Source organism: Anser cygnoides, chromosome 1 (genome assembly GCF_040182565.1).
Source record: "Anser cygnoides isolate HZ-2024a breed goose chromosome 1, Taihu_goose_T2T_genome, whole genome shotgun sequence".
NCBI lineage: Eukaryota > Metazoa > Chordata > Aves > Anseriformes > Anatidae > Anser > Anser cygnoides.
This window is the reverse complement of record NC_089873.1, coordinates 99,804,616-99,816,797: the sequence shown is the minus strand read 5'-3', so window position 1 is coordinate 99,816,797 and position 12,182 is coordinate 99,804,616. Positions and strand designations below refer to the sequence as shown.

Below are 12,182 nucleotides of genomic sequence, written 5' to 3'. Positions count from 1 at the left end.
ATAGGAATCTGCAGCTGGTGGGGTATTTATGTGAGGAAATGCTTGTCCAGGAGTAGGATCCATTGTCTCACCTGGGTAAACATTTGCTGACGTGTTGTTTTTTTTGAGAATGTGCCTCTTGTTCCAAAACAATATGAATATTTCATTAAAACAACACTGATCCAAATTCATTTTGGTTTAATTGGTGAATTGTGTGAATAGAGCATGGAACTATGTTCAGCTTTTTTTGAGTGCACAAAATGTAACTAATACTCATCTTGAAAGGGTAAGTGGCATTGGCATTAGGTAAAATGATGACTTGAGCCATGCTAAAGTTTTACCAAGATAGTGGAAAACAGAGCTTGCTATGGTGCTTTAATAAACTGTAGTCTTGTGAGTGGAATACGTTCTTTTCTTCCCAGAAACTGATTAGTATTCTCTGCTCTCAAACCACTAACTTTACCTAATTCTTGTGGTTTGTCCTGTTTAGAAATCATGTGCTGGAAGATGGAAAGTGAGCTGGAAAGATCAGAGCATTTGGGAATTAAAATGTCTGGATTTTGTTTTCAGTTGCACATCAGCCCTCTGGATTATCTTCTTTGTCAAGAACGCCCCCGAATACTGATGTTCACATGTTAAGCATGAGAACAGCACGGGGAAGTGGTTTAAGGGTTTGGATGTATCAAGAGCAGATACCAGCGTGTTAGCGATAGCTGTTTGTTCTTACTTGTGCTTCTATCTTGGGTGTTAAAAAGGTGCTTTTCTTAGATGGTGGTTGGACGGTCACATGAATCTGCTGTTTTGTTAGAGCCATCAGCACCAGAAGTCAGCTTCTTTTGGACAAACAGTAGTGACTGTTCTCATGTGAGCTTGAAGAGCTGTTTAGTATTTTGGTGTTTGGTCCTTCCTTAGTTTTTCAAGTTTGTGTTGCAGTTCTGTTGTAGACCTTCTGCAAGCAAAGGCAGTGAGAGAGTTGTGTGTTGGACAGTGCCCGCCTATCTGCTGGGGCCACCAGGTCTGACAGTCTGAAACCAGGTGAAGGTAAAACAGATGAGATGAAAACTCTCAGCTTCTCATTAAGACTTGCTGTGGTATAATGACTCCTGGTGTTTGCTGTTGGGACTCCCAGTTTGCAGCTAGCAAGGATTGCTGGAAGAGGATGCTTCCAGTAGCTTTTGGCATGCTAGGGCTAAAACTCTATTTCCCAGAGCTGTTCGAGTGAACACATTGGTATGCTGTTTGGCTGGCAAGTCAATTCTTGCTGTCCAGACACTAAAAACTGGGATAACCGTGCTGAACCGGGTACAGTCTTCTGAACAGCGTGGGTATGTATGTAGCCCAGCGAGCAGCAAAACCGGCTTGGGGCCCCTGGATGCTGCTGTGATACTAATACGAATAATACATGTTGTTTGCACGCTTTGTAAAGTACCCAGGTGGGTGTTCACTGGGCAAGATCAAAGCTCTCAAAGGTGCAAGGCGAATTTTCCCTCTACAGCCGCTCAGTTTCAACCGTTCTCTAATGGAATACAACTGAAACTCCAGGGGGTTTATTCTGTTGGGAGTCCTTAGGGTGTTTCTTGGTGGAAGGGGTGACAAGAAATGTTGGTTGGAAGTGGGAAATGGAGAGAAACATCTGGGAGGCTTAATGCTCTGTGATGTGCTGGTAAAGAAACCAAGTGGTTCTTGGTTTAGCCAATTAATGTCTTCAACAAGTTTTGTTAGGAGCTGTTTTCCATTGTGCTTAAAGGAAATGGAGTAAAGCTGACTGACTTCTCACCAGAGCTCTGGAGATGCTGGCCTGGCAGCAGCAGTGCCAAGTGGGGAAGAATCACCCAGCATGGCCTCAGATGCAGGGCTTGCCCTTGTGGTTGAGGAGATCCTGAAGTGGCTTCCAGCTCTGAAGAGTGCTCTTCGAGCAGATCTGAGACGGAGCACTTCAGGTGTTGGCCAGAGACAAGTTTGGTTCTACCTCTAAGACTCCAGGAGTCTGATTTTTGGGAGGGTGGGGGATGAGCCTCATTACCTGGAATCTCAAGACTCTGGCCTTGTGAGCAAAGCTGGAAAAAACAGGTGAGGACAGCAAGGAGGTTACCTTTTAGATAACGAGGATTGCTGCAGGAAAGCAGATGTCACCTATTTATATGTGCTGAGTTAGAATGCTAATGATAGAAAGTCAGGCAAATAAAATGCAGGGCTGTTATCAGAATTGCACTTTCAACTTGTTTACCAAAAAAAGAATTTTAATGTTCTTTCTCTTGCTGGCTTCGTTCCATGTATTTCTTACAGTTATCAGAGAGGAGGGTGAATTTTCCATGCAGCTTTATTCTGGTTCTCTTTTTTCGCCTCTCTAAGCAGATGTTCATCTCTTCCTCCCCTCCCCACCTTTTTTTTTTTTTTTTTTGCTTTTTTGTCGTTTCTCTGTTTTCTCTTCAGATGTGTAAATCTGCATCTCACCTTCTTGTGAATGTTTCTGGGGGAAGAGATATACCTGCTGTGCAGTGCTTGGCACATAATTGTCACCCTTTGCAGTAATGTGCTTTACTTATTTTTAAATTTGTATACTTGTTTCATGGAGCAGTTAAATGCATAAAAGCAAACAGTTTGTAAGGCTCTGAAAGATAACATAAGAGATGAGTAACAGTTAAGGTGGATTTTTCAGGAGCAAATCACGTCAACCCAACTTACTTTTCTGCATCTTGTGGGGATGGCATAGCAGCAGATGTGTGCATCTTGACTTGGAAATTTTCAAACTGATTTTCTCATGGGCAGCCTTGGAAAATGATGAACTGCTAGGAATCAATCCCCTGAAAGGCGAACACGGTTGTTTGGTTGTTAGAGCTTAACTGGAGGTTTAAGATAAAATCAGACTGATATATTTAACAGGTTTCTGTGAAGTCTTTCAGCAGGCTTGCAGGTTTCCCACTTTGTTAGATAAGCTCCGTGTAGCACTGTGAAATGGATCTCCTCATGGTGGTCACTCCGTGTTTGAAGGATGTGACAAGCTGGCAGAATACTGTTAGGAAACCTTGGCTGAAGTTCATCTGGGGCAAGTGCAGGGTATTCGCTGTCGATAAGAGCAACCAGGTGTGTAAGTGGAAAGTGGACAGGGATTGGGCAGGCGGCGGCTCCGCAGAGAGGAGTTGAGCACACAACCGGGTCATGAGTCAGCCAGGTTCCTGCGTTGCAAAAGCTGCAAACATTGTGCCGGGGTGTACAAACAAGTGTGTTGCAAGTCGGACACAAGGAGGTACGAGCTCGCTGGGCAGAGCTCAGGTAAGCTCCCCCTGGAGTGTCTACTTTTGGCCGCCCACGGTGGTGGGACAGGTCCCCAAAGAGAAGTAGCATCTCCGTGGGGGTAACTGGCTTTGCAAAAGCCCTTCCTGTATTTGAGGGTGGAGTGGGGTGAGAGAGGGCAGGAGGGGAGGTATGGCTTAAACTGCAGTAAAGGTGATCCAGGTTACCTATTAGAAAATTCTTTCTCGAGGCATGAGCAGTGAAGGACTGGAAGACAGTCCCTGAGGAAGTCGTGGAAGGAAGCTTTCTTGATAAGCAGATGTGATGGGCACCTCAAGCGCAGTTTATGCGGAGTTGGTGAATGATTGCTGTGGATCAGCAGGTTCCTTCTGGCTTTTCTTTGCAGGCCTATTTGAGCTGCAACCCGAGCTATCGGAGCCAAAGGACAATAAATACCGGCGTGCGCTTGCAAAATGGCTAAAACTTTGGTCCTATGGCAAACAAAACCAGACTTTGAACAAGAGGGTTTCTTTTCTGCGCGCGGGGCTGCAGGAGGCTCTGCCGCTGAGCCTCCTGGCAGCAGGACCCTGCCGCATGAGGCCAGCCCACGTTTCACCTCGGTTGTCCCAGCCCCGGCAAAGGCTTTGCTTCTGCATGCACGCGAGCAGAAGCATTCCGCGTGGGTTGGTTTGTAGCACACTTTGTCACTGCTGCTGGCTTTTTTTTCTTGCCGGGTGTGCGCCTAAATATCCGTTTGCTGCTCTGCAGGCTGTACAGGCAGTTTTGTTTCTTCAGTTACGGGAAAATACGGGGGAATGCTTGATTCTGGTAATACGAAGAACGCTGCGTGTAATGCCACTTAAGTTAATCAGATGTAGGAATAAGTACTTGTTCTGGTCATGCAGCACATTTTATTGCTGAGCTGTTTGCATCTGGAAGGGAATATTTCTGTTAACAATGATCTAAATGAAAAATTGTTGGCAATTTTGTGTCAAAAAACCCCAAACATGCTCAGTGTTTTCTATGTATTTTCATAGTTTTTTCTTCCTCTGTGATATTGAAATATACATGCTGATTTAAGTCTTTACCCTTTTCTGTATCATTCTTATTGGTGACCTTTCTTATGAATGTATTTTAATTATTTTCATATCTCTTGCTTCCCAGGAGACAAAGATGGCAGCAAAGTGACTACAGTAGTGGCAACTCCTGGACAAGGTCCAGACCGACCACAAGAAGTTAGCTACACAGACACCAAGGTGATTGGAAATGGATCTTTTGGTGTTGTGTATCAAGCCAAACTTTGTGATTCGGGAGAGCTTGTGGCCATTAAGAAAGTCCTGCAGGATAAAAGATTTAAGGTAAGAATATGCATAACTTCAGAATATTTTTCGTGAATCTTATCTTGTTTTCCATTTCTTTGATGACAATCTTTTTGATTTTTTTTAATTTGTTTTCATTGGAGCACATAAACACACAAAAAAATTTCCAAGACTAAAGATTAAACACATGGTTTATGATAAAGGAATATAGTTTAACTTGAAATTCAGTGAGTCATTGCTGTTATTATTTGCATTAGTGCAAAACAGGAAGCTAAAAATCTTGATTTGATGTTGTGGTGCTGTTCCCTGGTTGCAGACTGTGTTCTGTAGACAATGAACTGGGGAAACAAGGGAAAAGCTTGTCTTATACTTACTTTTTTCTCGCTTAGACTCTCCTCCAGTCATTAGTAATTAATCTGCTGGAAGGAACGGAAGCCTTTGGGCTTTGTTCTTGGTTGTTGCATCTCTAAAATAGAAGGCTGTACTTGAGTAAACCAAGAAGTCTGCAGACCAAGCAAGAAGGTAACAAATACTGAGCTGAGGGCAGTTTGGACTCAAGGAGAGTTACTTCCCTTTATCTGATTGATAAATGTGATCTGTTGTGAAGGTTTCCAGACTAGTGAATCGTTGTTCTAAACGATAAGTAGTTTTTCAAAAAGTCCATCTCTGGGTGATACTTAAACCAAATAAAAGTTAAGGACCATTAGCAGCCTCATTGCTACTGTTACTTCCCCTGCTAGATGCTTGGTGTGCTTGACTGCTTTCCCTTATATCTAAGTAGCCAGCAGATAAACTTGTGCAAGAGTGAATGATAGCAAAGGTAACTGGTTTTACCATCTGAAATCAAAGGCACAGGTTTTAGCATCTGGAGGACGCAGCTTTCATGGCTACAGAAGCATACGGCAGCAAAAATTTTATAAATACTTCTGAAGGCTAGTAGATGACGTTTTTACCGTCTCCTTCACAGTTGTCTCATTTTTTTTCAGTAACATTTAATGCCCAGCTAGCTTCACTGGTTGTGTTTGTAATTTGTATCCTGTTTGGGTAGCAGAATCATTCTTTTGATGTGTTTTGAATTAACTAGTGTATGCCTCTTCCTTGAGTCTTGAAATTGATGCTGTCACCACCACAGGCATCAGCATATCACAGATACGTCAGCTAAAGTGTGGAAGAGGAAAGCTATTTTTAAATTAACCTAATCATGTGGCATTGTTTAACTTCTAATTGAGAGAGGTGTGTAAAGTTCTTGCATTGTTCTTACATCTGTCAGATTTATTTCCGGCTTGTATTATATGTTAGAGGCAATTAGTACTGGGGAAGCGTGCAGTATGGTGTAAGAGCAGATTATTTTATAAGAATGGAAGAGGTAGAAGAATAACAGAAGGTCTAAACCTAGTCATGCTATAAGAAGTTATTTCATCTCTTACCATTGTATAGTTTTAGATAGAAGGCCAGTACATTTCCCTTGCCCTGTCATGCTTGGTGGATGTCAACTAGTGCTTTGGACCGCAGTCTTTGATTTTATAGCTTTTTTAATCTCTGGACTTTGAGGTTGGGTAGAGTGTCAAAAAGATAATTTTTTTTAATGCCTAATACAGATTTATAAACAAATGTCTTTGGTTTTCTTTTAGTAGTTGATTCAGTGGCATTTTGCTATCTTACTATTACATAATGTTTCTTGAATTGATTAGGAAGAAAAAAGGCGTGTCTTGAATATTAGCCCAACCGTACATTATCATGTACCTTTGCTTTCAGCTCCCTAGTTTTTCCCCATCATTCATCAGTGTAGTCCTCCCTTTACTTTTTACATTCTGATCTGGAAGTGCATGTTCTGTTGGCTGAAGGTGTGCGTTCCTGCAGGTTGGATGAAAGCCTCTGCCTGGACAGATTTGGAAGCTGGAGACATGTATCTTATATCAAGAATAGCATACAATTACTTCAGAGTATGCTACTCTTTGGGAACATCTCATCTAGGTTGTGAATGCTGGACTAAATATTTTGCCAGGGAACTGTGAATGCCTGGTGCCCATACGGTTTGATCACATCTTAGAAGCAGACCATTGCTTCCATTCAGAGAGCTCAGTTGTGGTGTGCACCTTAGCTGGGATGCGGCTGCCTCAGCATGGCAGCCTGCATTGTGGTCTCAGCTCTGGTGACTGGAGTTCCTTAAGAAAGCATCCACTTCACTGTCATTGATGGACACCCCTGCTTCGATAGCCATGAGGAAAACCCTATTGTAGGCAGTGGAAGGTTGGTAGTTGTTTGTTTGCCAGTTTTAAATCAACTTCCTCAGCTTCAGAGGGAAGAAAGGAAGTGCTTTAGAGACGCTTCTGCACTAGTCGCGGTGTTGGAGATGCATCAGGAAAAGAGTAGTGTATAAAAATTAATTTCTGAAGTTTAGATCATCAGTGAGATTTTCAGCTGTATGCTTGTGCTTCAGCTGGTATCTACTTAAGCATGAAAACTTAATCGTTTTGGACAACTACATCATACTTAGTGAGTGGCTCACAAGACTAAATGCTGACTGCCGCTCATCTGCAAGGCCGTTGAGGTTATCTGTAGTCAGTATGGAAAATCAGATCTATTTATTTAATTTTAAGTTAACAGTTTGACAGGACTAAGCAATGGAGATTTCTGCTTGAAGAACGGCATGAGACAGTTGTTGTTAACAAGCTTTTGGGTATAAATGGTCTCAAATGGCCGAATTTCTGAAGGGCTGTGTCCTGTCTTTCATAGACTAGTGCTGTGTTTCTGCCTCTGTCCTGTAGATATGTAAGAATAGGTCTTCATACAAAACATTGGTAAAGATAGGTGCAGTTAAATTATTTGTAATCTTTGCAAGTGCTTTCATCCACACCTCTCTGCAGGCCCTTAACTGACATAGTCTAATTATGATGCTTGGGAGAAAAAAGCTGGTAGCATAAATTTTCTTGCACTGCTTTTGTTGGTATATTCTTTGGAATATTCTTCAGATGAGAGAGCAACGACTGACTCTTACTTCTACAAAAGTCAATAATAAAGCAGCAGGTGTTAGCACAGATAGGAAATTCTTAGTCTGATTTTTGTGATTTCTGTGGATAGATGCATGAACTGATAGAAATATCTGCCTGTTGATGGAGAATAAGTACCTAAACTCTGCATATCTGGATTCCAGTGCTTAAGGCTTCTGCTTTAGTACTAGGCTGTCACCCTCAAAATGATGCAGGATTATTAAGAACTCTTCACCTTTTCGGGCAATCTAGATTGGGCTTCACATTTCATGGACGTGGACCTCAAGTCTGCAGTAAGAGAAAGCCACATTCTGTACAAGAACCACTCATGCAGTGCAGCCTTTCAAGTCACTACTTAGGTCTAGCACTCGACCTGCATCTGCCCTTGGCTTAGTTGACTGAATTTCTCAAGCTCTGGAAGACCTGGCTATTTGAGAGAACATCGAACTAGGTCCCAGTCAGTCCTGAAACATGAAGGCCTGTGTTGATAAAGCCACTGAATAGTGGTCAGCGCTCTTTCTTCTGTTTATCTTTGGGAATAATATATGTTGTGACCATTTACACATTGTTTTTTTTGTTAATTATGTAAAATTTCAATGTTAACCTGAGTCTCGCAGCCCACTAAAGCAGCAGGATGGAAAAATAAGTATATGTTGGGGTTCTGGTTTCTCTCTTTCTCTGCTGGGTGTGTGTACTTCTGTGAGCTGTTTGAAATGCTTCTGAAAGAAAAACAGTTTTATTTCAGTTCTGGCCTCAAATATATCAAGCTGCTAAGTATAAAAAGATCATTTTTCAAAGTACTCTGTATCCACTGTTTGTGTTAACTTAATTACAGCAACTTTGATCGTAGCATCTCACATGAAAAATGTAAAACCACGAGGAAGAATTCCCATTTAAAAATGACTAAGTGTTTAGGTTCTTAAGTTGTGTTAACTTCTGAGGAGACTTTTTCTGTTTAAAACGTTAAAAAAATCTAACATTGATCCAGTTTTTAATAGGTTTTGTTTCTGCTTGTGGTTGAGGATGTCATTCTGTAGACATGCATGTACAAAAATGTGGACCTGTTGACTAATGAGATTTGTATCTTTTGCTCTCAGAATCCCAGTGGTTAACAGACCACTGTGAGTCCAGCTTCAAATCAAGTTTAATTGGTTCCACTCCTGGCTACCCTCCCTGGCTCTCCATTATCCTTGGCTGTTTAAGATACAGCAGATAGCAGCGTTATATTGGAAAATATGCTGCATTTTCTGAGGGCTTCAGTCTACTGAGGTCACTGTTAATGTAGTTGATTTCTCTTGACAAGGGTTGTGCACAGTGATCTGATCGAGTTAAAACAAGTCTTTTCTATGGTCTGTAAGCCTGGGCTGCAGACAGTCCTGTCTACAGACTGACGAACGAGGGCTTGACAGCCAGCTCCCTGATACTTGTTGGGAAACCCAGTTGGAAAGTTTTAAAGGAGGAGAGATCATTTTCTCTTCAGTGCAGGTTTGGTCACCATTTGCCAGGTTCAGACAGGATGCACGAATCATCTTCCCTTTTTAATATTTTAGCAAGTCCATCTTCTTTAGCAAGTCCTATTCCTATGTACTGTAGCTGTGCCATGAGAATATGAAACGTATAGCTGAAGAGAAGCCATCTCTGCTGCTGAAACTTGAGATACCATGTAGGACTCTGCGTTGCTTCATCTATATGTGCCAGAGCTGTCGACCCTTTCAAGCACACGGGGTTTGGGTGAAGTACTTCATGCCTTTCTAGGAACTGGGATGTGATCACAGAAGTTGTAGAATGGACACTGTCTTCATCTTCAGTCAGTTCTTTAACTCTCAAATTAGGGTAAAACACAATGTAGTGGTTGGACCTGCTCTGGTGTCCTCGTGATCATGTTTCTCGGTGACCTCTTGTCATGTGCCTAGGTTTCCACAGAATTAAAGGTGGTACTTTTTTTTTGTTAATTTGTGTGTGAGCCAGTCTAGCACTCTCATATCTCCATCTAAAGACTGCTGAATATTTAAACATTAATATGAAGGCCTTCTCTCAACAGAATATATTTTTTTAATTTACGCTATCTCATTTCCAAAGACTTCCTAGTTGAAGTTGGAAGCATCCATGTGATGAAAAATCACCAAGGCAAGACATGGTGATGAAAATAATAACATTTAAACGCCTTTCTTCTAAGTCTTTGAGGACTTGCACATCTTAGCTACTTTGAAGATCTGAGGGATAATGAATCACTGTTCATAAGACCATTATGGAGGTGGCACTTTTAAATGGATGTCTTAATTTCGTTAAGTAGCTAGAAAGAGCAATGTGAACAACAGTTCACTTTTCTGACTACTTTAATGTGATGTCTTCTGTTTATATCACAAAGGGGGGAAGGAAGGCTGAAAATATTTTCCTGTGACATTAACTAATATTACAAACGTCTGTAAAACTGGCAGAAGGAAGATAATTGAGCTTGACTGGAAGCCTTTTCAAAACTATCCCTCAAGCCCTTCCTATCTCCATCTGAAGGGTTGCTGTCCCTTTTAAAGACTGGGGCCATCAGATATGATTTGCAGAATCAGAGATGCCTGGGCATGTGTTCAGGATATTTTTCCATGTTCTGAAGAGCTGGAGGGCTGTGTTCAGTTCCAGAGTGTTTCTTCAAGTCTGTACTTTAACTCTTGTATGGAGGCCAAATTTGTAGCTGTAGTCCAGCTTACTTTAGCCAGATTAGCAGAGATGTTTACAAAGATAATAGCATTTCTTACAGCAGCGCTGGATCTGTCTCTCGAAAGCTAGCTTATCTGAGCCGATTCTGTTATTTGGCTGTAATTGTGGTTGCATTGCTTTCTTGTTCACTTTCTTGTTCACAGTGCACTGAAGAGGCTGGATAGATACCTAAACTCTTGCTCACGACTTTGTATTTCGTTCCATTTCCCAATTTTCACAAACATCGAGTATTGCTAGCAAAAGCAAAAACCAGTTTGTACCCTGCCTTTGGCAAGTTTTGAAGTGAGCAGTGTACTGCTCCTTGTATGGCCAGGGATGTTCCAGCTGATAATCGTATGGCCCTAAGAGACCTCAGAAACATCTCCTTCAGTAGGTGTTGTATTTAAGTCTGTATCATAAAATTATTTGTAGTTGTGTTAGGACTGTTTCTACAGATGTTTTCTAATCTGACGAATTGGATGCGTAGTAGGTGTTAAGGCAAGATAGATGTTGAGTTTGGCACATGGAGATGAATTGGAGTTTGTATGAAGGGCACTGATTTCAGTTTTCTTTCTTAGCCGGTCTGTTGGACTGAAAATTGCTGCTCTGGGAATGCAGCATCAGCCAGCTGCAGTTTCCCTGGCGGAAGAAGAGGAAGTGTTCTTCATCTGTAGACGTGGTTGTGTGTGCATGTAGAAATGTGTATTCAGGTGGAAACCGATACAAGGAGAGAAATACCTGCCATGAGAATGTGTTCTTTGGGAAGGGAGGAGTCAATCCTCAAAGGTTAGGTGGTGGTTGTTTTTTTTCCCCCACTTCATGGATGCTAGCATGAAGCATCTCTATAGATACACTGCAGTTCGTATGCTTCATTTATTTTGGATTTTGAGCTTTTATATTTCCACAGTTTTTCCTGTGTCGCACCCTAGGCTGGGGCCAAACACATGATTTAAAACAAGATAGCCATTTGAGGTCAACTTTCTACCCTCTCTTCCACACCTAATCCGTATCTTGAGATCAAATGTAAACCTATCTGTCCTTTGTGTATATGCTGACTGAAAAAAGGTCATTAAGATATATTAGCTTTTTATAAAGTCTTTTACCTCATGGTCCAGATACTTTATGTAGCTGCTGTAGTTATGATTGTGGTTTTTTTATTGTCTCTCATGTCTAACAAAAAGTGGGTTTATACGTCTGTTGTTCATGAAATATATATATGTGTATATATTCCATGAAATATATATTCCATAAAATTATATTCTAAGTGTATGTATAATATGATATGTATGTGTATATATGCATGTATACATATATATGTGTGTGTATTCTATATATATAAAATACATTATATATTATACACACACACGTGTGTGTATATATATATATATTCTTAAATTAAGCTGGAGACTGCCTTGAGACAGAGAGGTTAAAAAAAGACGAAAAATACCATGGTCAGGATGCTATACTGAAATCATGAGACCAAGAGCGGAGATTAAAGTTTAAAAGAATTCCAAACGTATTAAGGTATGGAAACGTGTAGTTTCAAGCTCGGAAATAGCTGTAACTCTGCCACGTACTGACAGCATACCGTAGCTATGTGACTGCAGTTAAAGATGCTTCAAAATGCCTGATCTTGGTCACTTTAAATTCCATTCTGCAAGACACTTTTTTTTTTGTCCTTTCCAACCATGCCACTTAAGTGCCTGAGAAGGAATGGTATGGAAAAAAGAAAGCCCCGCACGCAGTAGGCATAAGCTGTTTTTCATTCTTATTTGTAACTCCTGAAGGTGTGTTCTTCTGAGTCACACCTTCTGCCAGCAGGGAGCTTTGTTCAGGGCACGTGTTCGTAGGTAGCCAAGGTGAAAGGGAACTTTAAAATTCCCTGGTTTTTGGGTGCCGGAATGGTGTTCAAAAGCGGTTGTAAAATACGTATGTCTCTTCCGTGTATTTATGGAAAAGATCTGTGATA

The 12,182-nt window shown here is 41.3% G+C and overlaps 1 protein-coding gene across 5 annotated transcripts in view; it reads left to right on the top strand.

Annotated features, from left to right (window-relative positions):
* The window catches only part of GSK3B (glycogen synthase kinase 3 beta), a 153,669-nt gene that overhangs the window by 50,624 nt on the left and 90,863 nt on the right, over window positions 1–12,182 (top strand). For all 5 annotated transcript variants that reach the window (XM_067004041.1, XM_067004045.1, XM_048047669.2 and 2 more), the window contains one exon: window positions 4,378–4,571. In XM_067004041.1, coding sequence (XP_066860142.1) covers window positions 4,378–4,571 — 194 coding nt within the window. The remainder of the gene's footprint in view (window positions 1–4,377; window positions 4,572–12,182) is intronic.